This window comes from Petaurus breviceps, unplaced genomic scaffold (assembly GCF_028583685.1).
Source record: "Petaurus breviceps papuanus isolate PSGF00001 unplaced genomic scaffold, PetGlider_PUasm1.0 140, whole genome shotgun sequence".
Lineage (NCBI taxonomy): Eukaryota > Metazoa > Chordata > Mammalia > Diprotodontia > Petauridae > Petaurus > Petaurus breviceps.
The window spans coordinates 51,457,282-51,485,069 of NW_027185698.1; the positions used below are offsets into that span (position 1 = coordinate 51,457,282).

The 27,788-nt window shown below is 38.4% G+C and overlaps 1 protein-coding gene and 1 long non-coding RNA gene across 2 annotated transcripts in view; one reads left to right on the plus strand and one right to left on the minus strand.

The window, feature by feature from the left end:
• The window catches only part of LOC138149785 (uncharacterized), a 93,293-nt gene extending 82,876 nt beyond the window's left edge, over nt 1-10,417 (plus strand). The window contains exons 4-5 of the long non-coding RNA XR_011165419.1: nt 7,250-7,361; nt 10,192-10,417. This is a non-coding gene — a long non-coding RNA (uncharacterized lncRNA). The remainder of the gene's footprint in view (nt 1-7,249; nt 7,362-10,191) is intronic.
• The window catches only part of SPON1 (spondin 1), a 414,385-nt gene that overhangs the window by 219,395 nt on the left and 167,202 nt on the right, over nt 1-27,788 (minus strand). The window contains exon 4 of the mRNA XM_069072920.1: nt 7,239-7,312. Coding sequence (XP_068929021.1) covers nt 7,239-7,312 — 74 coding nt within the window. The remainder of the gene's footprint in view (nt 1-7,238; nt 7,313-27,788) is intronic.

Consider the following 27,788-nt stretch of genomic DNA (forward strand, 5'->3'; position numbering starts at 1 on the left):
ATATATATATATATATATATATATATATATATATACACACACACACACACACACACATATTAAACATTTGATTTTAAAACTTTGAATTCCAGATTAATTCTCTTCCTCCCTTGTCACCCACCCTTACTGGAAAGATAAGCCATTAATATAGGTTGTACATGTGTAGCTATGCAAAACATTTCCATAATGGATATATTGTAAAACACTGACTATATTTCCCTCCCTCCTATCCCACCTCCCACTTGTTCTATTCTCTACTTTGATCCTGTCCCTTTTCAAAAGTGGATGCTTCCAATTTCCCTTCCCCCCAGCCTACCCTCTTTTCCATCATCCCCCCTCTCATCCCCTTCCCTCCTGTTCTCCTGTAGGGTGAGATACCCTGTTAGTGTGTATGTCATTCTCTCTCTAAGCCAAATTCAGTGAGGATAAGGTTGACCCATTCCCTTTTGCCTTCCTGTTCTTCTCCCACATTGTAACTATTTTCCCTTGCCTCTTCTACATGAGATAGTTTACCCCATTTTGTCTCTCCCCATTTCCTCTCATTATATTCCTCTCTCGCCTCTCAATTTCACCTTTTAAGTGTCATCCCTTCCTATTAAATTGGTCCTGTGCCCTCTATCTATGTGCACTTGTACACATATATACACACACTCACATATGTATTCATGTACCCATATACCCTCCTTTATAGACATATATATGTATGTATGTGTATATATATATACACAAATATATATATATATACACATTTATATTCCCTTCAACTATCCTCATACTGAGAAAAGTTTCATAAGTTATAATTATTGTTTTTCCATGTAGGAATGTAAATAGTTCAACTTTATTAAGTTCCTTATGATTTCTTTTCCCTGTTTACCTTCTCATGCTTCTCTTGCTTCTTGTATCTGAATGTCAAATTTTCTATTCAACTCTGGTTTTATCATCAAGAATGCTTGAAAGTCCTCTATTCCATTGAATAACCATATTTTCCCCCTGAAACATGATACTCAGTTTTGCTGAGTAGGTGATTCTTGGTTTTAATCCCAGCTCCTTTGACCTCTGGAATATCATATTCCAAGCCCTTCTATCCCTCAGTGTAGAAGCTGCCAGATCCTGTGTTATCCTGATTGTGTTTCCACAATATTCAAATTGTTTCTTCCTGGCTGCTTGTAATATTTTCTCCCTGATCTCTATTTTGCCCTCTGGTTCTAAAACATCGGGCAATTTTCCTTGAGAATTTCTTGGAGAATGATTTCTAGGTTCTTTTTTGGACCATGGCTTTCAGGTAGTCCAGTGATTTTTAAATTATCTCTCCTGGATTTGTTTTCCAGATCACTGGTTTTTCCAATGAGATATTTCACATTGCCTTCTATTTTTTCATTTGTTTGGATCTATTTAATAGTATCTTGATTTCTCATAAAGTCACTAGCTTCCATTTACTCCAATCTAATTCTGAAGGAATGATTCTCTTCAGTGAGCTTTTGAGATTCTTTCTCCAACTGGCAAATTGGCTTTTTAAGGCATTCTTCTCCTCATTGGCTTTTTGAGCCTCTTTTTCCATTTGAGTTAGTCTAATTTTTTAAGGTGTTATTTTTTTCAGTCAGGTTGTTTACTCTCATTTCATAATTTTCTTGTATCATCCTCATTTCTCTTCCCAGTTTTTTGTCCACTTCTCTTATTTGGTTTTCAAAATCCTTCTTAAGGTCCTCTATGGCCTGTAACAAGGTTGTAATTTTCTTTGAAACTTTTGGCACAGGAGTTCTGACTTTGCTGTCTTCCTCCTGTTCCATGCTTTGATCCTTTTTGTCTCCAAAATAGGAGTGTAAAGTTGGATTGGTCTGCTTGCTTTGCTTCCTTTGCCTACTCATATTGCCACTTAATTACTTGACTTTTGAGCTTTTTACCACAGTAGGACTCTGCTATCCGACAGGGGAGCTTTGTCCCAATGGCTGGGGTTTTCTCAGCTGCCAAAGCTATTAGTTGGGTGCCCTCTCTGAAGCCTCCACATGCTCTGACAAGCTGGTCATACACCCCAGGACCTCCACCCTAGACTGCAATCCAGATCCAAGCAGGTTAAAGCAAGAGCAATTACCCTTCAGACTGGTTGCCTGGTCTCCCTACAATCTGCAAGCCAGGAACTGAAGCTGCTATGTGGTGGTGCCTGCACAGCCATAGCACCTCAGAGGCTTCTCCCTCCAAGGGATAAAAGCCTGACCACACTCCTGAACTACTGGATCCCAAAGTCCACACTGCAATGAACTCTCACTTTGTCCTTAGCATTTATGTGTTGATAATTCTGGAAACTGCCACAGCTGCTGGTGATCTGAAGTCCCTCCAGCTGGAGGCTGGTCAGGTTGCCCTGGCTAGCGCAGGGCTGGGGTTGGCTCCCATAGTGCTGCGCCTGCCACTTCTTGCCAGCCTGCCGGGATGTTCTCAGTGGGCGGTTAGCTTGTTTGTGTTATTTTGTGGGTTCTGTAGCTCCAAAGTTTCTTCAGAGTCACCTTTTACATGAATTGGAGGAGGTGGAAGCCGGAGCTGCGGGAAGTCCTGTTTCTACTCTGCCATCTTGACTCCACCCCCGAAATGAGTTAATTCTTAATTCAATGGAGCAAGAGAATATGGGACTTAAAACCTGGCAAAAAGTAGATGTTAGTATCACAGGAAGAAGAGACTGTGTCTTCCCAGGAGAGGTTAAAAAACCAACAGCTTATTTTCTAGTAGTGGTTGTATAAGTACAAGAGAAGCAAATAAAAGTGAATTTGGGGAAGGAGAAAGCTCTACCAAATGGGGGCAGGTTGAAGCCAAATAAGAAAGATTTCCTGTAGTAATCAGGTGGTATGTGAGCTGATCCTTGGAGGTAGGTAGGCATTCTAAGAAACAGCACAGAGAAGGGAGTAGGTACACCATACAAATAGAAGATACCATGTCAAGTTCAGACAAAGTTAGTAGTCTAGACTGAAAAGTTCCTGGGCAAGGTGATGGCAGTAGGGGTAAAGAGGAAAGGTGGCTGGAAAAGGTACTGAGGATACCAAATCAATAGGACCTTGTAACTTTCTGAACAGGAAAAGAAATCAAGAGAAAAGAATTAAAAATAATAAACCAAAGTTTGGAAACAAAAGACATTAAATGAATTGTCATATTTCTAGTGAAACCAGAGTGGGGGAAAGCAGATTTCAAAGGTGTATGAGACACTTAAACTTTGATCATGTTGAATTTGAGGTGTTGATGGGAAATCTGGTTGGAGATGCCCTATAAATAGTTGGAGATAGAGGTCTAGAGGTTGGGAGAAAGGTCAGGGTAGGGGCTATAGATTTGGCAATCACCTACTTAGAGGTAATGATTGGAGAAATATATGGGACTCCATAATTTTTGTCAGAGCAAGTACAAAGGACAGAAGGGGAAAAAGCCAAATTATGGGCTTGGGAAGAGAAGAGAAGAGAAGGAACCAGTAAGAGATACCAGAGTGGTTAGGGGAGGAATAGGGGATTAGTAAAGAAACTTATCTCAGGAATCAAGGAAGTTGAGACTACGGATTCAGGGATTTTTTTCAGTTATTATATATCTACAATGTAATAATTGTAATAATTACTTTTGCTGTTGTTGAATTACATCTGACTCTTTGTGACATTGTCTGGGGTTTTCTTGGCAAAGATACTGGAGTGATTTTCCATTTCCTTCTCCAGTTCATTTTACAGCTGAGAAAATTGAGGCAAACAGAGTTAAGTGACTTGCCTAGGATCTCACAGCTAGTAAGTATCTGTGGCTGGATTTGAACTTGGGTCTTCCTGATTCCAGACCCAGCTCTCTATCCACTGTATCACTTAGTTGCCCTAGTGGTAGTCACTAGGGATAGAAAATAGATACAACAAATATGAAAATCCAAGGAGAGTTAGAATTTAAGAGAGGGGAAGGGTAGAACTCTATTAAAAGCTGCAGAAAGGTCATAGAGCATGAGAACTTAACAAAGACTGCTTTAGGAAGTAATTCATAACTTTTAAGAGAGCAGGAAGAAAGGAAACCATACCACAAGATGTTGGGAGGAAAGTGGGTCATGAGAAAGTGAAGGTATTGGCTTCTTTCTTTTTCCAAGTTTGGTCATAAATCTGAAGAAAGAGAGATGGAATGGTACACAGGTGGGGCAGAAGGCAAGGAAAAAAGCTATTCTAGGATTATAGAGAATTATGTTATATATACAGGCAGATAGGAGGGAGTTAGCAGAGGGGCAAAAGGTGAAGATGCAGGAGAAAAAGGGAATAACTCTAGAACCAAGTCCTAAAGAAAGGGAGAGTGGAGAAGACTAAAGGTACAGGTAGAGTCACTAGTCTTGGTGAAGAGTCAAAAGGCTCCTTCATCTGAAATAGGAAAAAAAAAAAGAGAAAATGAGGAGGGACCTTGATGCATTGTGAAAAGCAGAAGAGGGAGCTGGTAAAGATTTAGATGATCTCCATCTTCTCTGTGAAGTAGAAAGCCATATAGGCCACCTGCTGGGAGAGTGGAAGGGAGTACACTTGGAGCCCTGAGGAGAGATGAGGTTTAGAACACTTGTGAGTAATGAGAGTGGGTGTCAAAGGGAGGAGGATGGGACTGGTAAGTCCCAATTGCAGCTCAAATGAACAATATGCATGTAGCAGAAGAAGAGATCTCAATCTTCTGGCTTTCAGAGACTTAGGTGGGAGCAAGAGCAAAAAAGTCAGATGGTAGAGATTACCCAGAAATGAGGATTAATAGGACCAGAGATAAGAGTTGGGGAAAACCCTTTAGGAGAGTGGTTATTATCTCATTAAAAAGCTAGATCAAGGCTATACATAGAAGTGAAGCTAAAATGGTCCTTTCTTTTTCTCCTTTTCTCTTCTATTTTCTCTACTTTCTTTTTTCTTCCCCTAAATTCCAGGGGTGGGGAACCTTCAGCCTGAAGGTCACATGTGGCCTTCTAGGTCCTTGGGTATAGCTTTTTGACTGAGTCTGAGTTTTACAGAACAAATTCTTTTATTAAGGGGGTGTGTTCTCTGAAGTTTGAATTCAGTCAAAGGGCCACACTTGAGGACCTAGAGTTGTGTGGCCTCAAGGCCACAGATTCCCCACACCTGTATCAAAAGAGATCATAATTGCAAAACATTTAGTGTAGTGCCTGGCACATGGTAAACCCCACATACATTTTAGTTGTTGTTGCTTTTATTACTACTATTATTTCTTTTCCTCTCCTTCTTTTTTACCTGTAATTACAAACTCCATTTCCTAGTGCCTTTTGATGTCTCTTCCTTTTCCTTTTTTTTTCTTTTGATCAGATCTATGATTAAGCACTGTATAGAATTCTTGACATTGTGGGGCATCCAGGTGGCTCAGTGAGTAAGAGCACCGGCTCCAGTGTCGGGATGACCTGGGGATCAAATCCAGGCTCAGATACTTAGCACCACACCCAGAAATAACTGGCCGTGTAACCTTGAGCAAGTTACTTAACCCCAATTGCTTTTAAAAAAAAAAGAAAAAGAAAAAGAATTCTTGACATTGAACTCCTTTCATACCAATATCCTTCTAGTTTAGCAATATATTTGTAACTTTAGTTCATAGACAATATGTTTCTTACAGGTAGATGTTAGGGTGGTCTCTTTTTTTCTTTGCATTCCTAGCAACTACCACATAGTAAACACTTTGACACTTGGTTAATTGGTGAATTGTGCGGGGGTAGTAAGAGGTTATATGGTGTAATCATCACACCTTGATGCATCTCAGAGGCAGGACTTGGACCTAAAAGTCTTTTTTGTCTCCAAAGCCAGACTTCTAGCTGCTACTGCATTCTGCTACTTATAATAATTTATTCTCTCTTTTCTTATTTGAATGTAACATGAAACTTAACTCTCTCTCCATATATATAATATACATGTATATACACATATACATACATTCAGATAGATGTAGAAACATAATTTATTAAATTGATTGAATAAAGTTTTATATGCCCTGCCTTTTTATTAAAATAAGTGAGTTGATTTATTTTTCTCTCTATTAAAAAAACTAAATCCTAAATCAAATTTCTTTTTAAACTCTTCCTGCCCTTGCCACTGTGACAGCACTGATGAACCAATCATGCTAGCCCTGACTATTATGGTGACACTGAGGTGGAAGGATTTGTGCATACATCAACAGCATCAACAACCAAAGGCATAGCCCAAAGCAGAAAGAAAAGAAGACCTCATTTAATAGTTTTTCAAGAGAAATTGTTCCATTCTCCACCTTATGCTATAAAACTGTTGGGGTTTTGTGTGTCTGTGTGTGTGATTTTATTTTTTTTATTTACAGAATAAAACACACATTTCTATAACATAGTACAATAAAAAATAATTGCACATGAAACTGAAAATCTACCATGCATAACTTGCTATTCCTTTCAAATATACAACAAAGTTATCATGAAAATTTCTTTTTATTCTTCCCTTCCCCACCTCCTCACCCTAGAGATGGCTACCATTAGACACAAATAGGTATGCATGTATATATGTATTATGTGTGTATATATATATATATATGTAAACACAATATATGTATATGCAACATAATTCTATACATCTATCAGTTCTTTGGATGCAGATAGCATCTCTCTTTATATGTCATTTATAGTTAATTTGGGTATTTATAACAGACAAAATAACTTATTTGTTTGAAGTTGTTCTTAAAACAACATTGCTGTTACTGTACACAACAATGTTCCTTTGGTTCTGTTCATTTTGCTTTTCATTATTTCATGCAAGTCTTTCCATAAACTGTGTTTTTCAATCAAGTCAACAAGCAATTATTAAATCCCTCCCATGTACCAGAACCTAAAACATTTTCATAGGAAATTCAATGAAAAAAACAATCTCTTGGCACTGGATTGCAAGCTCTCTGAGGATAGGGACCTAGACTTTTTTTCCATTTTGTTTTTTGTATCTCCAGCACATATGTTTTGCACATTGTAAATTCTTAATATGTTTAGATTGGGTTGGATTGGAATTGCTGTTCTTTGCACAAAAGAAAATGGTATCTAAGTTCTGTTGGCGATTTTCTGCCAAAGAAATCAAGCTGGTTACTTGGAGGGCAAACAGGATCATAGTGTTCACAACCTGTGGCCACCATTAGAATACTTGAGCTGTGCAAGGCACTGGAACCAAAGGGTGGCAGGACAAAATGGCTCTAAATACTTCTCTAGAAACTTAACATTTTCATTGAATGAGTCACAGCTATATAAAGCTACATCTCAGTCTTACCTTGTTCACAGAGTTTCTTGGTAAGAGAACCCTCATCTTGAAAGTAAATTATGCGCTTCTGCACAATGCTGGCCCTGTGAAGAAAACCACACCCCAGCATGAGGATCAGTACACCTTCAAAAGGTGAGTAAGCCTAGAACCCAAGAATTCTCACTCACTTCCTGTTATGGGAGGGACTTTCTTTACTACTTTTAATTTCAAATTCCCGAGGTCTCTGAAATCTTTATGAAGAAACACAAACTACAGGAAGCAAGTCATCTGCCACCTTCTTTCCTGAAGGGGGTTGGGGCAGAGGAATTTAAAAATGTGTTTTAGTTTTGTTCTGAAAATGTCACCCTGCCTCTTTCCAGAATTAGCAGACTAAACTAACTTTGACATTCTACACAAAGACTGCTTCAGCAGCTCCAGCTCGTCCTTAAACTTGTCAAACAGAAGATTTGAGAATTTTAGGAGAATGTTTGGAGGCTTAAAAGTAGTTATTTCAAGACAACCAAGATATATTCTTTAATTGGGGGTTTTGCATAGATGGGTTACCTCTACTTCAGTCCCCTCGCCCCAGTGTTATTTTTTTTTCACCTGGCCTAGTCAGAAGTTGAGGGTCAGAACCCTTAAAATCTTTGCATTTTCAAATCTGAAAATAATAAACTATTAAAATGTCACCATGGATTCTGCTCCTTAGTAGGGGCCTATTGTCTTAGCCATTCCTAGCAATATCAGCATCATTTTCTGATACCTTATTACCCTCTGGCTATTTGGAATGGAAGCTGTCCCACACACTCTTAGCTCATCAGAATAGGTCTTGAAAAGGATACAGCAATGTGACATGTGAATGGACTGAAGAGACAGCCTTCTTTCACTAGCATGGCAGGATTTTCTTGATACAAAATTGACCTGTTCCTCTAAAAAGAGAAAGTGCCCATCTCTCTCCAAGTGGCATAGGGCTTGAAATGCAGATCTATTTACTTGGCTTCCAGTCCTCAGGGGAAGAGCAGGGTTTGGAAAGAAGAAAGGCTAGAAATTGTAGGAAGGGTGTAGTGAGGACACATGATACAAACTAGATTACTGCTCTACTGACTGGTATCTGTCTCTGTATCTGTCTCATTTCCTCTCATCTCTGTCTCTCTTCTTCTCCTCTGTGTGTGTGTGTTTCTCCACCTCTCTTACTTAGATGGAGTATTATTCCTTCTCCACTGTTCCTTAAATCTGTCCCTCTCTCTCTTCAGAGGTGACAGCTCTGGCTGTTCTCATAACCAACCAATGGATCCTAAGAAAATTACTGATTTATAGCCACATTGTAATTGTACCAAGCCTGATATTTTCCTGAAAGGTCTTTCTCAATCAAAATGTTTGTGTTTACTGAGTGGGGCTCAGCCTAGCCTGGAACCTCATTAAGATTTGTTAAAAATTCCTAAGACTTCCTGGCTAGCAAGGGGAAATAATTAGCATTTTAAAATCCATCTGTGAAACAATACAGTTTACAATATTGTCCTGCTTCGACAACATTGTATACACAAAGAGTTTTAAAGACTCAGGAACTCTGATCAGTGCGTTGACCAAGCACAATTCTAGATGATCGATGGTGAAAGAAACTACCCATCTCCTGAGAGAGGTGATAGCTTCAAAATGCAGAATGTGACAGATATTTCTGAACATGTCCAGTACCAGAACTCGCCTTGCTCCCCTATGCATATGTGTCACTAAGGTTTTGTTTATCTTTTTTTTTCTTTAAGGTAGAAGTAGTCCAATTAGCAGGAGCTGGATTTTTTTCCACTGAAAAAAAATAAAATTTCATCTAGTCAGCTAGCACTTATTAAGCACCTAATATATGTGCAGCATTGTGCTAAGTGCTAGGAATACAAAAAAAAGGGGGGGGGGGCAAAGGACAGGCCCTGCTCTCAAGTTGCTAAAAGTTTGATGGGAGAGGGGAGGACAACATGCAAACAATTCTGTATAGGATAAATCAGAGATAAGCAACAGAGGAAAGGCAATAGTTGTTTTTTTAATGAGCAATTGGGGTTAAGTAACTTGCTCAAGGTTACATGGCCAGTTATTTCTGGGTGTGGTGCTAAGTGTTGGAGCCCGGATTCGATCCCCAGGTCATCCCAACACTGGAGCCAGTGCTCTTACTTGCTGAGCCACCTGGCCGCCCCTGGCAATAGTTTTAAGAAGGATTGGGAACAGATTTTTGCTTAAGGTTGGACTTCAACTGAGAATCTAAAAATGCCAGGGTATAATGAGAATGCAAATTTGGAAGATCTTCCCTGCCCCTAGGCTAAAATGCACCTGAAGCCTGGGGAGGGAGGCTTGTTTTTCAGTAGATACTTCTTGATTGTCCAGTGAGTCAATAAGGTTGTTACATTCTCTGAGCCAGGAGAAGGCTATATAAGCCCTGATGTGTAGCTTTGTTTTGGGACTCACTTTGAGAAGTGTTCTGTGATTTGATCTGAATTCTGGGAAGCTGTTGTTGAGAGTCCCCCGGCTTTGAAAAACCCAGATGTGGAAACCCAGATGTTGACTGGGTATGGATGTAATGGTTGGACAGTTTGGAAATCTGTCTACTTGATCTGTTTCTGTCTTGATAATTCTGCCTGTATGCTTTGAAGTTCGGGGTGCTGACCTTTTTCCCCTGAACAAGGTAAACGATATATGTCTGACTGATTAAAGTAAGCTTGTTAACCCATTTTGAGTTGCTTTCCTTTAACGAAGCAGATCCAAGAACCTGTGGTAGCAGCAAACCCTGAGGAGGCCGGGGTGCTTGCCGCTACACAGGGAAATGAGGAGGTAGAGATGAGGAGGGAGAGGGTTCTAGGGACAGAGCAGCCAATGAAAATGGCTGCCATTTAAAAAATGCTTTTAAAAAATAATTTGCAAAAATCAAATATGATTCTGTTTCTTATGTATTTCTTTAGCAATATTCCTCATGTGGTCGTTTTTGTACATTTTTCTCCCATAGGGAAAGAAAAAGGACCCACTTTCTGGATTACTACTCACCAGGTGACACATGGGACAAAAGTTGTGTATAGTACATGACAAGCCAGAGCTAAAATCCAGAGATGTCTCCCTATATGTGGACAGCTGAAGTTATTTGTAAAAAAAAAATATGCTGGGACTGGTTCAAAATTTCTTTCTAATGAAGTAACCTGCATTTTTGTACTTCTCAACATGATGAATAAATTTTGTTGTAGTGGTTGTTTTTTGTTTGGTTGGGTTAGAGTTTTATTTGTCTGTTTTTTTAGACTGGACTTCTCTATCTCACCCAGGCCAAAAATGCAGTGGCTATTCTTGGCCCAAAGCCACTGCTAATCAACAAATGTTTTCACCGACTCCATTTCTGATCTGGGCCAGTTTGCCCCATCTTTAGGCAATCCTATGACCCTCTAGTCTCTGGGCTTCACATATTCATGCTGCATTTCATGTGGACACCTCATCGACTTTAGGCCACTGAAGCTCAGAACTCATGAACTCAAAAGATCAATTAGCCTCAGCTTCCTCAGCAGTAGGAACTACAGGCATGCACCCATACACCCAACCCTTTTGAGATTTAAAACAAAGCAATATCAGCCCAACATACTTTTTTAACCAGATTTTCCGCAAGCAACCAACTGATCAATCAATCAACATTTATTAAGCACCTATTACTACATGTCAGACACTTTACTAAATTCTGGGGATGCAAAAAGAGACAAAAATAATAGTCCCTATCCTCAAGGAGCTCACAAGTTAATGGGAGAGAGAGCAAACAAACAAATATATACAATAAAGCATATACAAGAGAAATAGGAAATAATTAATGCAATATAAGTGTTGAAATAAATTAATGTAACATGCCCTTTTTTCTCTTACCCTGAGCAAGGGAGTACAAACATATCTGCTATTGTCATTCATCTAGTGTGAGGTAAAGTACAAAAATCTCAGGGAAATGATAGTAACTCAGTGGAGATTGTTCTTAATGGTCTCCATGGAGGGTCCATAACTCCTTCTCAGTAGAAGAAGGAGGAATCATTAAGTGCTTGGTAAAGTGAGGGTAGTAGAGCATTCACTAACTACACCCAGTATCAGAAAAGACCAGCCAGTATCCAGGTGATGATGCTTTCTGTTTGGACATGTTATAAGAAATGTTCACACTCCTCCCACTCTACCCAGAAGACAGTTGCTGGATTATGGCAGAGCCAATGAAGAAAAGAAATCTGGGAAGTTTGCCAGTAACCATGCAAGGAAATAGTACTAACAATGTTGGGAAGGGGACACCCTGTGTGTTGTGCAATAACCTGTAGGCTGCTTTTCTATTGCTACAGCTGTAGCAATATCTAAAAGTGCTACATTCCATTTCAGGTCAAGGCTAGCAATTGTGAAGCTGGCGAGACTGTTGAAATACCCTGCAAATCTTATATCATTTCACAAGGACAAATAAAGAAAGAAGGAGACCCAAGAGAGAACAGTTAGAAGGCTAGCCCCAACATACATGCCAGAAAACCATTTTTTTCTCCATTTCTAAGCTCCCCAAATGGCACAAGGAAGGAGAGTTCCTCAAAAATCTAAATGATGCATCACTGTGCAAAAAGCTTAATGATAAGAAGCTGGTTATTCTGTTGACTCTGTTGAGTTTTAGTATAACTACATAACTAAGGTCCTGTAATATAGAGACCATATATAGACCTCCAGTATACAGACCATGTGGTCAGAGTCCCCAAAACTCTGTTTGCCAGAATCCCACAAGCTAAAAAAAAAGAAAAAGCATGGCTGAGGGAATAAGACAGACCTCAGAAATTGTCACTGAGGACACCACTGCTGCCATGTCTGAGTTATCATTGCTCAATCCTCTAGTCCAAGGCCTCAAGAAGTTCATGCCAAGACCACTCTCATAAGACTTATGTGGAGACACAAAAAACACAGGAAAAACAAACACAGACAAACAGGGAAAGCTATTCAGTCATGCCTCTCCCCCAGCAATCTAAGACATTGCTCCACTAGACAAGCCTGGCTTTTGTCTTTTCTTTAAAGACAACTAGCTATTCAAGCATTTGTGTAATGCACCAGGCCACATATACCAACTTAGGTATTAGTTACTTCCAAGGTTGCCTCTAGGGAGCATAAAAGAAAGAACAAAGGAAATGGGCACTCTTCACGGGACTTTAAGCAGCAACTGCCGCCTTCTTGATCTCCTAACCAAATAGCCCTGGCACCCTGTCTGTTTACCCACAACCAGGTTTTACATCTTTTCTTTAGATATACTGCATGTTTTGTTACAGATGTTTATTTTTATTTTCAAAGTCTGTCAAAGCCTGAAATAATTTCACATCCTGAGAAATTTGCTGATTATGCTCAAAACAAATGTTTGGTACTCTAAGCTGCTAATATCAGGAGTATAATATGCAATGGAATCTTACAAATTATATTCTATTTCAAAAAGATAACAGCTTCACAAAATGATAAAGTGGCTTCTAAGAAGTCCCTTGATATTCTGGAATTATAAATCTCTCCCATATTCTGCAGCAATTTGGCAGCATGGTTAAATAACATTTATATCCAAAATACTTTCTTATCAAGAAGGAATGCATTAAAGAAATCTAAATTAAATTTCTCAGCATGTTAGCTGCTCAAATTCCCCACTCTATGATGAAGGTCTAAATAATTCACTAATCATCATAGCAAAAATTTTCATTTAAATTTAAAATGGAAAATTTTCACCAATAATTCTAACTCATTTGAAATCACTTGGCCTTTTTCAACTGGTAAGGTCTTATTTCTCACCGTCTCTCTCCTTACCTACTATTACTATCAGGTTTTGTGTGTATGTGTGTGCACATGTGTATGTATTATACATGTGTTCCTCCATGCATCTATGTAGACATACATGCCTGGGTATGTGTATGTATATGTCGTTCTGTATTCATATATGTATTGTATATATACATGCATACATATACATGCACACACAGGTATGCTCTATTTCTCCCTGATCTGAACAGTAGCTGCTTTTTTAATAGCCCAAACCATTGAGAATTAATAAAACATTAATCAAATAGTATAATTAACTAGAAAACATCAATACCATCTATAAACCTCACAGAGTTATGAGGAAACTTTCGTGAACCTTAAAGTTCTATATAAAAATAATAGGATTTGAGATTTAGAGCTAAAAGTGATGGTAGAAATCATTTAGTTGAACCCCCCAGGTTATAAATGAGGAAACTGAGGCCCACAGAGTTTGAGTGCCTTGACCTAGGTGATGTAGATATATGTGGCAGATAAAGGATTTCAACCTAATCACATTCTAAATCCAGTGCTTTTTTTTCACTCAAAGTATTACACCCATTAAATTGTTATTATTATTAATTTTAGCAAAAAATTTGACATAACTTTTGAGATTGTGAAGGGGCAGAGTGGATACAGTATTTGCTTCTCAGTCAGGAAGATCTGAGTTTGAATTCTGCCTCAGACACTTGTTACCTGTGTTACTCTTATCAAGCCACTTAACTTTTCTTCTTTATTTTCCCAATCTATTAAAAGAAGATAATAAAAGCACTTATATCACAGGGTTCTTTTAAGGATCAAATTAGATAATTTATACAAGGCACTTTGCAATCCTATGGTACTTCCACATCCAATTCTTGTAGAAAGATGAAAGAAGTTAATATCCTTCTCTGCTCACTCCTGGTTGACAATGAGGGGATGGGGTAGATTTCTAGCTCTATCTTATCCCTCCCACAAAAGATACTGATTCAATTTTAGGGGAACATGGGATTTAGTCCGAAGAATATTAATTCAGCTCTTCCCATTTCCTAATTCACTAAATTTCCTTTAAAATATTAGTCCTTTGATATTAATGAATTGGGCATGCAACTAAAAAAAACTAGTAAAAGAGCAAATTAAAAATCTCCAATTGAACACCAAAATGGACATCCTGACAATCAAAGGTAAGATTAATAAGACTGAAAATAAAGTATTAGCCCTTTGCGTTTCTTTTTGTCTGTTTCAATCCCTCTTTTGCTCTCTCAAACATCAGTTCAATTTCTTTTTAAAACTATTTTATAAAACTTATAAAGATAAATAATATCTTATAAAATATCTTATAAATACAAAAGACTTACTTCTTTTCTTGATACCTGTACTTATTTACCTCCCTTAAGTTTCTGTTGTTTGAATTCTTTGAAGGTTGAATAATATGCTAGTCTCCATTTTGTTTTATTATGCAGGAGTATTTCAAATGTCATTTACTGAAGGTCCAAATTTTTCTTTGATGATTCGGTTCAGTTTTTCAGTTGTTTTGGGATCTAGCATGAATAGCTTTGCTTTCCATAATGTCCTATTCCATTCTTTTCTTTGGTTTCTTGTGATAGCAGAATAATCCAGGATTATATAAATTATTATTCTCTCATAGATGGAGGTCTTTCTCCTGGCTACTTGCAAAATGTCCTGTTTGTTATTGAAAATGTAAAATGTAAACACTATCGACACTGGAGTTTTAGGTCTGGCTATATATGACTCTGTATGTATATGTGTACATGCATATTTGGGCTTTGTGGTAGTTATCCGTGAATTCAATCAATATTTTATTGTATGTATGCAAAAATTCATGACATTTTCCTTCATTTTTTACTCTTGCATTCAGCTTTTCCCCTCACATATCTTGTTCCTATGGGAGACCTGTGATAATTCAGCTAGCTTCATGTATCCTATCTTCAAGATTAATCACTTGGGCTAATACAGAAATTCCAAGGGATTTTTTTATGTTGTTGCATTTTGGTTCTCTTCTGCCAAATTTCCTTCTATCCCTGTCCCTGTATCTGAGTGCTCTAAATCTACCATTCTCTCTTTCTGAGTCTCTATTTTTTAATGGATTTCCCATCATTTCTATTTATTTTTACCTTACAGTTTGACTTTTAAAATTCTTCAGTGATCCCTAACCTCATTTCATTTCTTTTATCGAGGCTTATTATTCTTACAAACCATTCTGAAGTGTCTTCCTCTCTCTAGGGATTTGAAGAGCTCTGCTTTTCATATAAAGAATTTTTGGTCCATTTTCCTTCATAGTATAATACCTGTTATGTTGTATTCTTGCCTCACTAAATTTTTATTCATTTTTCTGTTTTTATTAGTCTCTTGGACAGCTTATCTGTTAGGGAGTTAGGTTTATTCTCAGGCATTTTCTCTTCAAATTTTGTCTTTCAGCTTTTATCTTTTATGCCCAGTAGCTTATCTCTGGTTTTATTCCTCACTCTTTGGCTTCTTTCTCTTCTGCTATTGGAAAGAAGTCGCCTCCTCTTCCTAAGACCGGCATTCTCTGTCTCCTCATGCTAACAAGGTGTGAGGGTCAGGCCAAGATCCCTGAGTACAGAATGTTGCATGAGAAGAGAATTATTCCCATTATAGGTTTCTGGTTTCCATTTTCTCTGGCACAGAAATTCTTTCCCATCTAGTTGGCTCTTAGATGCCACATATCCCTTACCCTTTCTCTAATTACCTCCCCTTTCAGTAAGATTTGGGGAGGAGGGAAATGAAAAAGAGAGTTCAGACTTAAGTCAGTGCCACGAGTGGATGGTGCAGGAATACCAACAGCCAGAACCAAAAACATATACTTACAAAGTTGTTTGTACTAACTTCACACAGAGCACAGTATGGGTTGGGAGTGAATTTTCTGAGTATATTTCAATTCTGGGGATTATTTCACAAGGTTTTTTATTTTTTTTTTGTATTTTCACTTTGCATGGTGGATCTGTCTCTTTTTCTTGTGGTTTCAGCCTGTTCTATATTTAGGTAGCTAAGTGGTATCGGTCCAGTGGAGAGAGCACTGGACCTGGAGCTCAGAAGACCTGAAATCATCTTTGTCCTTGGATGCTTACTAGCTGTATGACCCTCAGTAAGCCATTTAACCTCTACCTTCCTCAGTCTCCTTATCTGAAAAATGAGGGTAATAATAGTAGCTACTTCCCCATGGTTCTTGTGGGAATAAAATGAAATATTTGTTAGGCACTCTGAACATCTTAAGCACTATGTAAATGCTATCATATCTGTTGCATTGCGGGGGGGGGGGTAGAGGGGAGTAGCTTCAGGTTGTAAATATCTGCAGACAACAATAGCGCTACCCTAATGATTTTAGTTGTCGTTCAGCCTCTTTTCAGTCTTGTCCAACTCTCCTTAACCACATTTGGGGTTTTGTTGGCAAAGATACTGGAGTTGTTTGTCATTTCCTTCTCCATCTCATCTGACAGATGAGGAAACAGAGACAAGCAGGGTTAAATGATTTAGCCAGGGTCATACAACTAGGAAATGTCTAAGGTCGTATTTGAAGTGAGGAAGATAAGTATTCCTGATTCTAGGCCTGGCTCTCTTTCCGCCACTCCATTTAAACTGCCTACCTTAATTATTGTAACTTTTAGGGGAATCGTGAGGGGAAAAATCTTTGTAAAATGTAAAATGCTGTCCAGTTGTGAGCTGTTGTTTTACTTGTAAGATTTATAAAGTATATTGTGGATCATTAGAATCATTGGATTTAAAGATGTTAGAGCTCTTAGACATTATCTACTCCAACTGCAAATCTTAGATGTAAGGGGCATTTGAGGTGGCCACCCCCTGCCTCCCACCTCTCCCAACGATTTGTGGAATCTACTACTCTACCTAGGTCTTCTGACTAAAAATGAAGGCCTTTTTGCATTCTATCAAGTTACCTTCATTAAAGCTTCACAACAATCTTAAAATCTAGCATGATTGTCCCCATTTTTCAAATTTAGAAGCCATGGCTCAGAGAGATTAGATATCTTACAAGAGTCACTTTCATATTTAATTGTAAAGCCTGTTCTTCAATGTGAGTTTCTTGAGTCCACTCTCTAAGAGCATAGAAGCCCTCTAGGAAGAAGGAGAGGGCAAAAGGAAGGGGAATAAGTATATCTCTAATCTCTATCACGTGCCAGGAACCATGCTAAGCACTTTATATAAAAATCTCCATCTTCACAACAGTCCTTGGAAATGTGTTCTATTATTATCTCTATTTTTTGGCTGAGGAACCTGAAGTAAAGAATAGATTAAGTGACTTGCCCAGGGTCACACAGCTAGTAAGTATCTGAGACCACATTTGAACTCAGGTCTTCCTAACTTCCAGCCCACTGTTCCATCTATTGTACCACCGGCTGCTTTTAGGGAGGGGTTCTACAGGTTATCTACTACGGTCTGCTTATTTTATATAGTTCAGCATTATGCCTGATACCTAAGAAGTTCTTACTAAATTCTTTTTGATCCTTTCATTGTAGATAAGGAAAATGAAGCCAAATGAAGTCAAGTAAATTATCTAGTAAGATATCCTAGAACAGAAATGGGAACACCAAATGTCTGACTCTAAACACAGTGATATTTCTACTCTATCCTACTATTTCACCTTAAACTAATAATTTAATGATTATTTTCAAAGTATCTAGAATATGTATCACATCCCTCTTTGGATACAATAGGACCAAGACTCAAGATGGCAGGGTAGAAATAGGACTTCCATGCATCTCTAGCTCCCACCACCTCTAATACATGTAAAAAAAATGACTCCAAACAAACTTTAGAGCTACAGAACCCACAACATGACAGAGAGAAACAAATCAGCCTGGCAGGCTGACAGGAAAGGTCTATCACCCTGGGCTGGGACCCAAGCACAATCCCATGTGAGCCCCACAGTTCTGGCCCCAGGGCAGCCCCAACCAGTGACAGCCAGAGCAGACTTCAGGAGAGTTCATCACCTGCAGCTGTGGTGGTTTCCAGACTTCTCAACCCATTAAACGCCAAACTAAAAAGTCAGTTGGGAACTCTGTTGGAAGAGGGGGTCAGAAGAGGATGGTCTGGCCCCTGCTCCAGGGGTAAGAAGTGGCAGAGGCATGGTGCCTGCTGCTACTTCTGCCTGACTGCTTCTAGAACTCCTGGCCTGCAGGTCATAGGGGGACCAAGTGACAATTCAGAGGGTAATTGCTCTTGCTTTGACCTTCTTGGATCTGGTTTGCAGTCTTGGGTGGTGGTCCTGGGGTTTGTGGCCAGTGTACCAGAGCTTGTGGGGGCTGCAAAGAAGGTGCCCTCCTAATAGACCTGGCAGCTGCAAAAACCTCAGTGATTTGGGACAAAGCTCTCTCCATTCTGAAAGCAGAGCTCTACCATGGCAAGGAGATCAAAAGTCAAGTAATTGAACGGCAACATGAGTAAGCAGAGGAAATTCAATCTTACCATAGATTCCTTTTTTGTGGACAAAACGGATCAAAGCATGGAATGGGAAGGAGACAATGAAGTCAGAACTCCTGCATCAAAAGTTCCCAAGGAAATATGAACAGATTACAGGCCATGGAGGAAGTCAAGAAGGATTTTGAAAACCAAGTAAGAGAAGTAGAGGAAAAATTGGGAAGAGAAATGAGAATGATACAAGAAAATCAAGAAAAGTGAGTCAACAGCCTGACTGAAGAAAATAACACCTTAAAAAACAGACTAACTTAAATGGCAAAAGAGGCCCAAAAAAGTCAATGAGGAAGAAGAATGCCTTAAAAAGTTGAATTGCCCAGATGGAGAAGGAATTTGAAAAACTCACCGAGGAGAATCATTCCTTCAAAATTAAATTGGAGTGAATGGAAGCTAATGACTTTATGAGAAATCAAGACACTATAAAACAGATCCAAACAAATGAAAAAATAGAAGGCAATATGAAATATCTCATTGGAAAAGTCACTGACCTAGAAAATAGATCAAGGAGAGATAATTTAAAAATTATTCAACTACTTGAAAGCCATGATCAAAAAAAGAGTCTAGACACCATCTTTTAAGAAACTATCAAGCAAAATTGCCCTGATATTCTAGAATCAAAGGGCAAAATAGAAATTGAAAGAAGTCACCGATCACCTGTTGAAAAAGGTCCCAAAAAGAAAACTCCTAGGAATATTATATTCAAATTCCAGAGTTCCCAGGTCAAGAAGAAAATACTGCAAGCAGTCAGGAAGAAACAATTTCAGTATTGTGGAAACACAATCAGGATAACACAAGACCTAGCAGCTTCTACATTAAGGGATCGAATGGCTTGGAATATGATATTCCAGAGGTCAGAGGAGCTAGGACTAAAACCAAGAATCACCTACCCAGCAAAACTGAGTATAATGCTTCAGGGAAAAATATGGTCATTCAATGAAATAGAGGACTTTCAAGCATTCTTGATGAAAAAATCTGAGCTGAACAGAAAATTTGACTTTCAAATACAAGAAGCAAGAGAAGCATGAGAAGGTAAACAGGGAAAAGAAATCACAAGGAACTTATTAAAGTTGAATTATTTACATTCCTACATGGAAAAATGATCATTGTAATGCATAAGACTTCTCTCAGTATGAGGATAATTGAAGGGGATATATATGAATATATGTATACATACACCTATATGTATGTATAGGAGGGTATATATAAATATATGTGTGAGTATATGTATATATATATATATGTACATGTATACATAGAGGGCACAGGATGAGTTGAATATGGAGGAATGATATCTAAAATAATAAAATTAAGAGGTGAGAGAGGAATATATTGGGAGAAGGAGAAAGGAAGAGATAGAATAGGGTAAATTATCTCATATAAAAGAGGAAAGAGAAAACTGTTACAATGGAGGGGAAGAACAGGAAGGTGAAAGGGAATGGATCAAGCTTACTCCCATTGAATTTGGCTTAGGGAGGGAATAACATACACACTCAATTGGGTATCCTACCCTACAGGAAAATAGGGGGAAGGGGATAAGAGGGGGGATGATAGAAGGGAGGGCAGATTGTGGGAGAGGGTAGTTAGAAGCAAAGACTTTGGTTAAAGGAGAAAATAGAATAAGTGGGGATGGCGAGATAGGATGGAGGGAATTATAGTTATTCTTTCACAATATAGCTACTATGGAAATGTTTTTAATAACTCCACATGTACAATCTGTATTGAATTTTTTATCTTCCCAGTGGGGGTAGGTGAGGAAGGAAGAAGGGGAAAAAACCTGGAACTCAAAGTTTTCAAAACAAATGCTTAAAAAAAGTGTTTTTTTATGTGCAACTGGAACATAAGATATACAGGCACTGGGGTATAGAAATCCATCTTCCCCTACTAGAAACTTAGTGGGGATTGGGGAGGATATAAGAGAGAACAGATTAGGGGAAGGGGTATTCAGTAGGCTCGGTATTTTGGGGTGGGGTAGGGGAAAGATGGGGAGAAAAATTTGCAACTCAAAATCTTGTGGAAATGAATGTTGACAACTAAAAATAAATAAATAAATGGGGGGGGAGGGGGAAAAAAAGAGTATCAAGACTCTTTCCAATGTTTGCATTCAGACCATCCAACTGGCTTAAAGCTAATATTTTAGAGAATGATTTTTGTCCCCAGTGACTCTGACACCCCATCAGCTTTCTATTATATGTCCCTGTGAAGAAAGAATGATGGCCCACAGCGGAGTCCTCCTCTTAGAAATTCAAAATGCTATATTCACCTGGCATGTGTGCCACTACAGTATAGGTGGAAATTTTCATATTTTTGAGGCCTTCAGAGGTTTATTCCAACCAAAAACAATGTTTGTAAGTATGCTAGTAACTTCTACAAGGTAAATAGTGATGCCTATTTTTATGGTGAAGTGGGTCAACAACCTAGACTTTTCACTAACAAATAACATCTGAAGGACACTAGTCAGAGAATGATATTATTTAGAATAAGATTTAAAGAAATATTAATACCTAGGTGAAGTTTGGGACCTTTCTCTTGAGAATACAAACCAAACTCATCATATATCCCTATAACCTTTTCTTTTGGTTCCTAACATGTTAGTGTATATTTTAATCATTTATATGCATATCCTATCTCTGTTTCAAAACCACATATTACTTATAGGCAGGGACAATGTCATCTTTGTATCCCTTCTCACAGCAACTATGACAGGGTTATACAAAAGGTGGAGTCAAACAACTGTAGAGTTTAATTATCAACCGCTACTTTACCCAAACCCAGTCTTCAATAATAGGACTCATATGAAAATGCATGGAGAAAATGCATCCTGATTTTTTTTCACTTAGTCAAAAGATTTCTGAGGGCCTATACACATCTCCATCATACCTGTCTCTAGATTGGGACTTCAGAACTTCAAACAGCTTTGGTGTCAAAAGCCCTCATAGGTAGCTTTATTCTGTCTTTCAAGAGATGCTTTCAATAATCTGCTACAATTTATAAGAGAGAAGGTATTCATTTGCCTTCTTAGCTCACCCAATTAGTTCTCTAAGCACTTCCTGTTCTTTTCTGCATCCCTGTCTTCCTTTGAAACTGCTTTGTTCTTCACTCAGCTTTCTGGTCCACATCTGCCATTTCCAAGAAAGGGTTTCCCTGGCAACCAGACTTACTAATTCTTTCCAAACCCCCCTCCCAATAGGGAGCTGAAATTAGCATACAATCCCTTGAGTGTATTGACTAACACTTCTTCAGAAATCTCTGAAAGCTTCCAATGGTTTAGGGCTTGCCCTCTATCAGAGATTTTTGACCCATATAGCCTTCTAAAGAGGCTATCATTCTTTCAGAACATTTTTGAAATATATTTAAACAGAACATAAAGTTTTAAAAGAGATATATAATGATTTTGCCATGACCCTAACCTCATTGTCCATAGGACTATATTAGTTTATGAACATTATTCAGAGAATAAGGTGCTTCTTGTACTATTGACACCTTGCTGCCCCTGATGGTAACAAGAAAACAGTGCTTTCATAGCTTACGTCCTAAAAATAAGACCCAGATGAGGTGTAACTAGAGCCAGTAACTTGGATGCTGAGGATGAAGAAGACACACTTCTACAACTCTGAAAGGCCTATGGGGACAGTGACTAATTCTCCATCATTGACTAGGAGGATGGTGATGCTTTCACCAGGGACAGGAAGCAACATGTCATACATCTGTCACGTCCTGGCAGACTCTCTTTACTCAGGGTCCTTTGAAGGTGACAGTTAAGACTACTAAAATTTCATGTACAGTATAGGATTATCTAGATCTCAGCATAATAGGATTGAGAATTAAAAGGACATCAGAGTACATCTAGTTTAGGGGTTCTTACCTGAGGTGTATGACTCCCAAGTGTTCTGTACATAAATTTGAGGGGAGGGTCTGTTAACTTAGGTGGAAAAAACTCCATCTTTGTTTTTATATAATCAGTTTACTTTGTGATTCTATCTATTTTATTTTATGTATTTAAAAATGATTCTGAAATGGAAATGTTCAGAACTTCTGCTCTAATCCAACTCCTCATTGTAAAGATTAGAGAACTCATGCCTGGAGAGATCAAAGGACTTGTTCAGAGTAGCACATATATCAAGTTAGAAAGGTAGGAAATGTACTAGTTCCTCTGACTCCAAAGTCCTCATTTTTTTCTAGTACATCACATTAGTATCTCACCATATTACTTACCTAATAATAATATCTAACACCTGCATGGTGCTTTAAGGCTTATAAGATATTTTACATGCTTATAACATTTGACCCTCAAAACAACCCATAATATTAGCCCCATCTCACAAACACAGAGACTAAAGCTCAAAATGGGTAAACAATTTATCTTTTGTCACAAACCTATCAAGCATCAGGGCTAGGGCTTGATCTCAGGTCTCTCCTCATTATAAGTTCTGGGCTCTTTTCTATATATAACACTGCTTTTCTTAATTTCTAATGATACTTTGGCCCAAATTTAACCAAAGTAAATCAATTACTAAAATAAGGCTATAAGCACTGAAAAACAGCTTTATCAGCTGATGTTTGATCTCTTTGCTAAGCCATAGGAAAACATCGATTTAGAACATAAACTTGTTTATAAAACATTGGGGGAGATCAGTAGAAGATTACATACCCATATTGCTTCTTTAATTAATGAGAAAAAGTTTACCCATTTATGATGCTGTGACTTTAAGCAGTTAAACCCCAAAGTCCCCAAGTTATGCTATGACTACATTAAGTCTGCAATGCAGATCTGGGGATCAAATTTGATCCACATTTTAGGAATAACATTGATAAATTGGAGGGTATCCAGAGAAAAGTGGCAAGGATTATGAAGGGGCTTGAGACCATAACATCTTACAATCAATCAATTGGAGGAATAAACGACAATAATATGAAGAGAATACTTAAAAAGGAAACATGATAGCTATCTTTCTTCAAGTATTTTGGATGAATGTCATCTAAGAAGTTGACTTAGGCTTCTTAAGTCTAGAAGGTAGAACTAGAGGCAACAGGTGGAAGCTACAAAGAGAGAGGTTTGAGCTCCATGGGAAATAAAGGAAAGAGAGGAGAGAAAAGAAAGGAAAGAAAGAGAGAGAGAGAGAGAAAGAGAAAGAGGAGGAGGAGGGAAGGAAGGAAGAAGGAAAGAAAGAGAAAAAGAAAAAGAAAGGGAAAGAAAGAAAAAGGGAAAGAAATAAGGAGGGAGGGAGGGAGAAAGACTAAAAGAAAAAAATATCTTATCAGAGCTGTCCAAAAATGGAATGAGATATCTCAGAAGATAGTGAGTTCACCCACATTGGAGGTCTTCAAGGGCATAGTTTGCATGTTAAGGATACCATCATGGAACATATGTACACACACATATAACCAATAAATTCACACAATGTACAATGCTATCAGAATCTAGCCAAATATTCATTGGATTCTTCTAAACAAGACTCCTTAACCTTTTGGGGGTTCTGAACTTTGGCAGTCTGGTGAAGCATATGAAAACCTTCTCAGAACAGTTTTTAAATAATTGAAGGAAATGCTAGATTTCAATTAGAGGTTAGTAAATAAAGACATAGTTTTCCACATCCAAGATCAAGACCCCAGGAATTTATCCATGGACCAGATTAAGAAACCCTGCTCTAAACGATTCCCATTTTTACAGTATTGCTGCATTATGTTTCTCCTTACTCACAAAATGAAATAAAATTAGAATCACAAAAGCCCTGCCTGTAATCCTAAGAAATTTAAAAGAAACTTTTTTGGTCCACAGTTTATTTCTTACTATTATTCCTCAGTGATTTCTATGCTTATCATAGTTACATTTTTCTTTTATTAAGGGCAGAGTATTCACTCTACAAAAGTCCAAATCTGATGCCTCATAAAGTTGAGGAGGTGACCCTAGGTTCTCAAGCTATGCCTAAGGAGTACAAACTCTACCAAATTCTACCAGCCTCTCAGATTCTATCAACTGAATGCAGCCCTAGTGACAGCCTACATCTGCAATCTATGGATCAATCTAGCTAAGTGTTCAGATATTCAGGATCAGTTTGGCCCCCAGATGAAGAGTCTTTGTCCACAGCAACTCAGGAAATAGAAAAAATACAGATGAATCTAATCTGATGGAGTTCTCTTCTACTTCCAAAGGCAATCATGAATTTGTGGAAATGAGGACAAAGGATGCTAGAGACATAGTTTTTAGACCATATGCAAATATTTATATATTGGTGGTGAGATCTTTGTCCAGCGCCCAACAAACTGATGGATTCCTAGAGGAGCAGAACATTTTCCACTATAAATGAAACCAGAAGACATAACAATATTGCAGGTTAATGAAAAGATGGCTCATAGCAATCAGGTCTCAGACAGCTGAACAGCACAGCTTTTTTGGATTTAGCATTTACCCAAAGACTTTTTTAAAACCTCATCATTTTGTGGGACACAGTCACCTAACCTTGCAGCAGTCAGGATAAGTATTAACAAAGACAGCACCACGAAGATAATGAAAACTTATCTTCCAATATCTGTTGCTGAAGATGAAGTCAGGAAGATCCTATGAGGACTTGAAAAAAATCTTTCAAATTAAGTCAACATCTACCCTGTTAAGCAGCTATTTTCATGTGAATATAGGAAAAGATCAGGCTGAATCATATTTGGGTAATTGCATAGTACTTTCAATGATCTCAAGCTGTTACCTGATTCAGCAATCTGTGTTTCTAGAATGGATATTCTCCCAGTAATGCTTATACAACTGGATAATCAAACCATAAAATCTCAGAGAAATCAAAATTGCAAGTGAGCAAAAGACAATGAATGGACACATGATGGGGAAAAAACTATTTGTAAAAAAAAAGTTGACAGTTACCCTTCTATGAGAAATATAATAACAGATCCATAACTTAGAGTTAGAATGTAACTCAGGGCCCCTAGTCCAGCTATATAAGAACCCCTTTTACAGGCATGTTCATCCTTCATTCCTCTGTTACTCCTAACTCTGGAATTCTTTCTCCACTATGCCCCCATGCAAGTAGCCTTTTGTTTTCCTTTCCCCCAACTATTTTTCTGCTTCTTTTTAAATGCTGTCTTCCCCCATTATAATGTAAGCCCTCCGAAGGCAGGAATTGTCTTTGTGATTGTAGTTGTATTCCCAGTGCTTAGTATAATGCCTGGTACATAATCTTTAATAAATGCATGTTTACTTACTTACTTGATGAAGTAAGTGAGAAAGCTAACAGATGAACTGCTCAAGGCTTACTCTAATATGCATGGAATATTAAAGGAACAAGAGAAACCCAGCTTTTAGCAAGTTTGATGGATTCTCTATGGAGGATTTGTGAAAAGTCAAGGAAAATAATCCTTTAAGATGAGATGTGGATCAATTGCAATCAGAATGGTCAAAGGCTACCTATATTGATAAGATCATATATCTATTAAAAGATTTATTCTATTGGGTTACCTGGGACCACTCCCCAAGAAAATGTCCTTTCAAAACAACTGAAAACGAGCCTCTCATTTTCTGTGCTACAATTCAGAACATCTGTATCAGGTGCCAATTGGATCTTTTGGTGTTTTTCCACTGCCTACTCCATATGGGCATATGACAAATGGGCATGTGGCAAATGAGGACGATTAGAAATCCAAGGGGCTCCATGGCAAGCCCTGTAGCACTGAGCACTCCCAGCCTCCGCACTCATCTACCTTCTTTCTCTTAGGCCACTTCCTAAATATCACACTAATCCCACTTTCACTCAACTTAGATGGATGAAGACCCAAACTCTTGCCACTCACTAGTTCTCCCTGTCTTCACTGCCTCAATCCATGTGTCCATTACCTCAAGGCCATACTACAAATAACCAAACAGCATATACCCATGCTGTCTGCTTTCTGTTGCCCCTAAATGTCTCTGGTGGAACTGCCATCACCTGTTCCCCACTTAAACCACCCTTGGAATAATGGGAGATAAGAGAAAAATGTGGCCGGAGAGCATGTCTTCCAGTCCTGTCTCTGAAACATCTCAAATCGCTGACAGAACTATGAACAGAACATTATCTAATCTCAGAACTTATCTCCATCATGTGTCTTGTCAATACCATTTTAGCATTTGAATTGTTTTTTTTAATCCAGTAGAAAATTGTTAACACAGCAGAATTGATTTTCAGATCATAGCAGAGACTCATGAATTATATTACCAAGGGAAAAAAAATGACTGTAACGGTGAGATGTTTTAAATGTGCCCATGAAAGCCTGCGACAGACAAGTGCTATAGCCTACAGGAAATAATCACCATCTGGCTGTGAATATAAACGTCCAGTTTCTGAGGCAGGGGAGGGGGAGGAAGGTTGAAAAGGCCAGAGGTCAAAGGCCTGTTTTATTTCAAGAATGAGATGGTGGAAAAGAGAGCTGTTAAACTGCCTGAGAGATAACATGGACAAGACCTACAAAGTCCGTTTAGAGATTTGTTCAGTCGGCTTCCCCAGGCAGGTCAGCATGGACTGTGTTAAATGGCATATATTTGTAATTGCATCTGGATGTGATTTGAACATGAAAAGTACAATTTAGAAAATTAAATCTGTCCATCAGTTAGAAGTGCCCTGTTATATTACAAGAGTTAATCCTTGCCAAACTTGAAAAATGTCTTCCTTCCTACATTTTAGGGTAAGAAAGGGTTATTTTAAATGACTTTATCCCCATTTACCAAGAAGATAATAAATTCATTGCCTAGTTTTCTAATCAATAATTTCTACTTCTATATCCTCGCTCTTGACTCCCTCCTGCACCCTCCCTTCCCCCTCTACGTGTAAAGGATTTCTGTCTCTTCCATCAAAGGCAGGTTATCAGTAATTTCTTTTCTCTACCATGAGCTTCTGTCACCTCGTAATCTTCAATGGCCTGGAAAACCAGTAACCAAGATCATGTATAAAACAAGAGAGGCAGCATGGGATACTGAAAGAAAGCTGACCTCAAAGCCAAGAAGGCTTGGATTAAGTCCTGCCCCTGACACATACCAGTTGTATGACTCTATGCAAGTCACTTAACCACTTCTAATGTTCTAGGCAAGTATCTAGGAGTATAAGATGTAGAGGAAGGTGCTGACCTGCCTTAGTAGGTGGTTGCTTTTATTACTAGAGGCAGCTAGGTGCCACAATAGAGAGAGCATTGAACCTGGAGTCTGGAAGTTCTGAATTCAAATTCTGCCTCAGACACTCACTAGCTGGGTGATGCTGGGCAAGTCACTTCAATACTATTTGCCTCAATTTCCTCGATTGTAAAATGAGGATAACAATAGTGCCTACCTCTCAGGAGTGCTGTGGAAATCACATGAGATATTCACAAGAGCGCTTG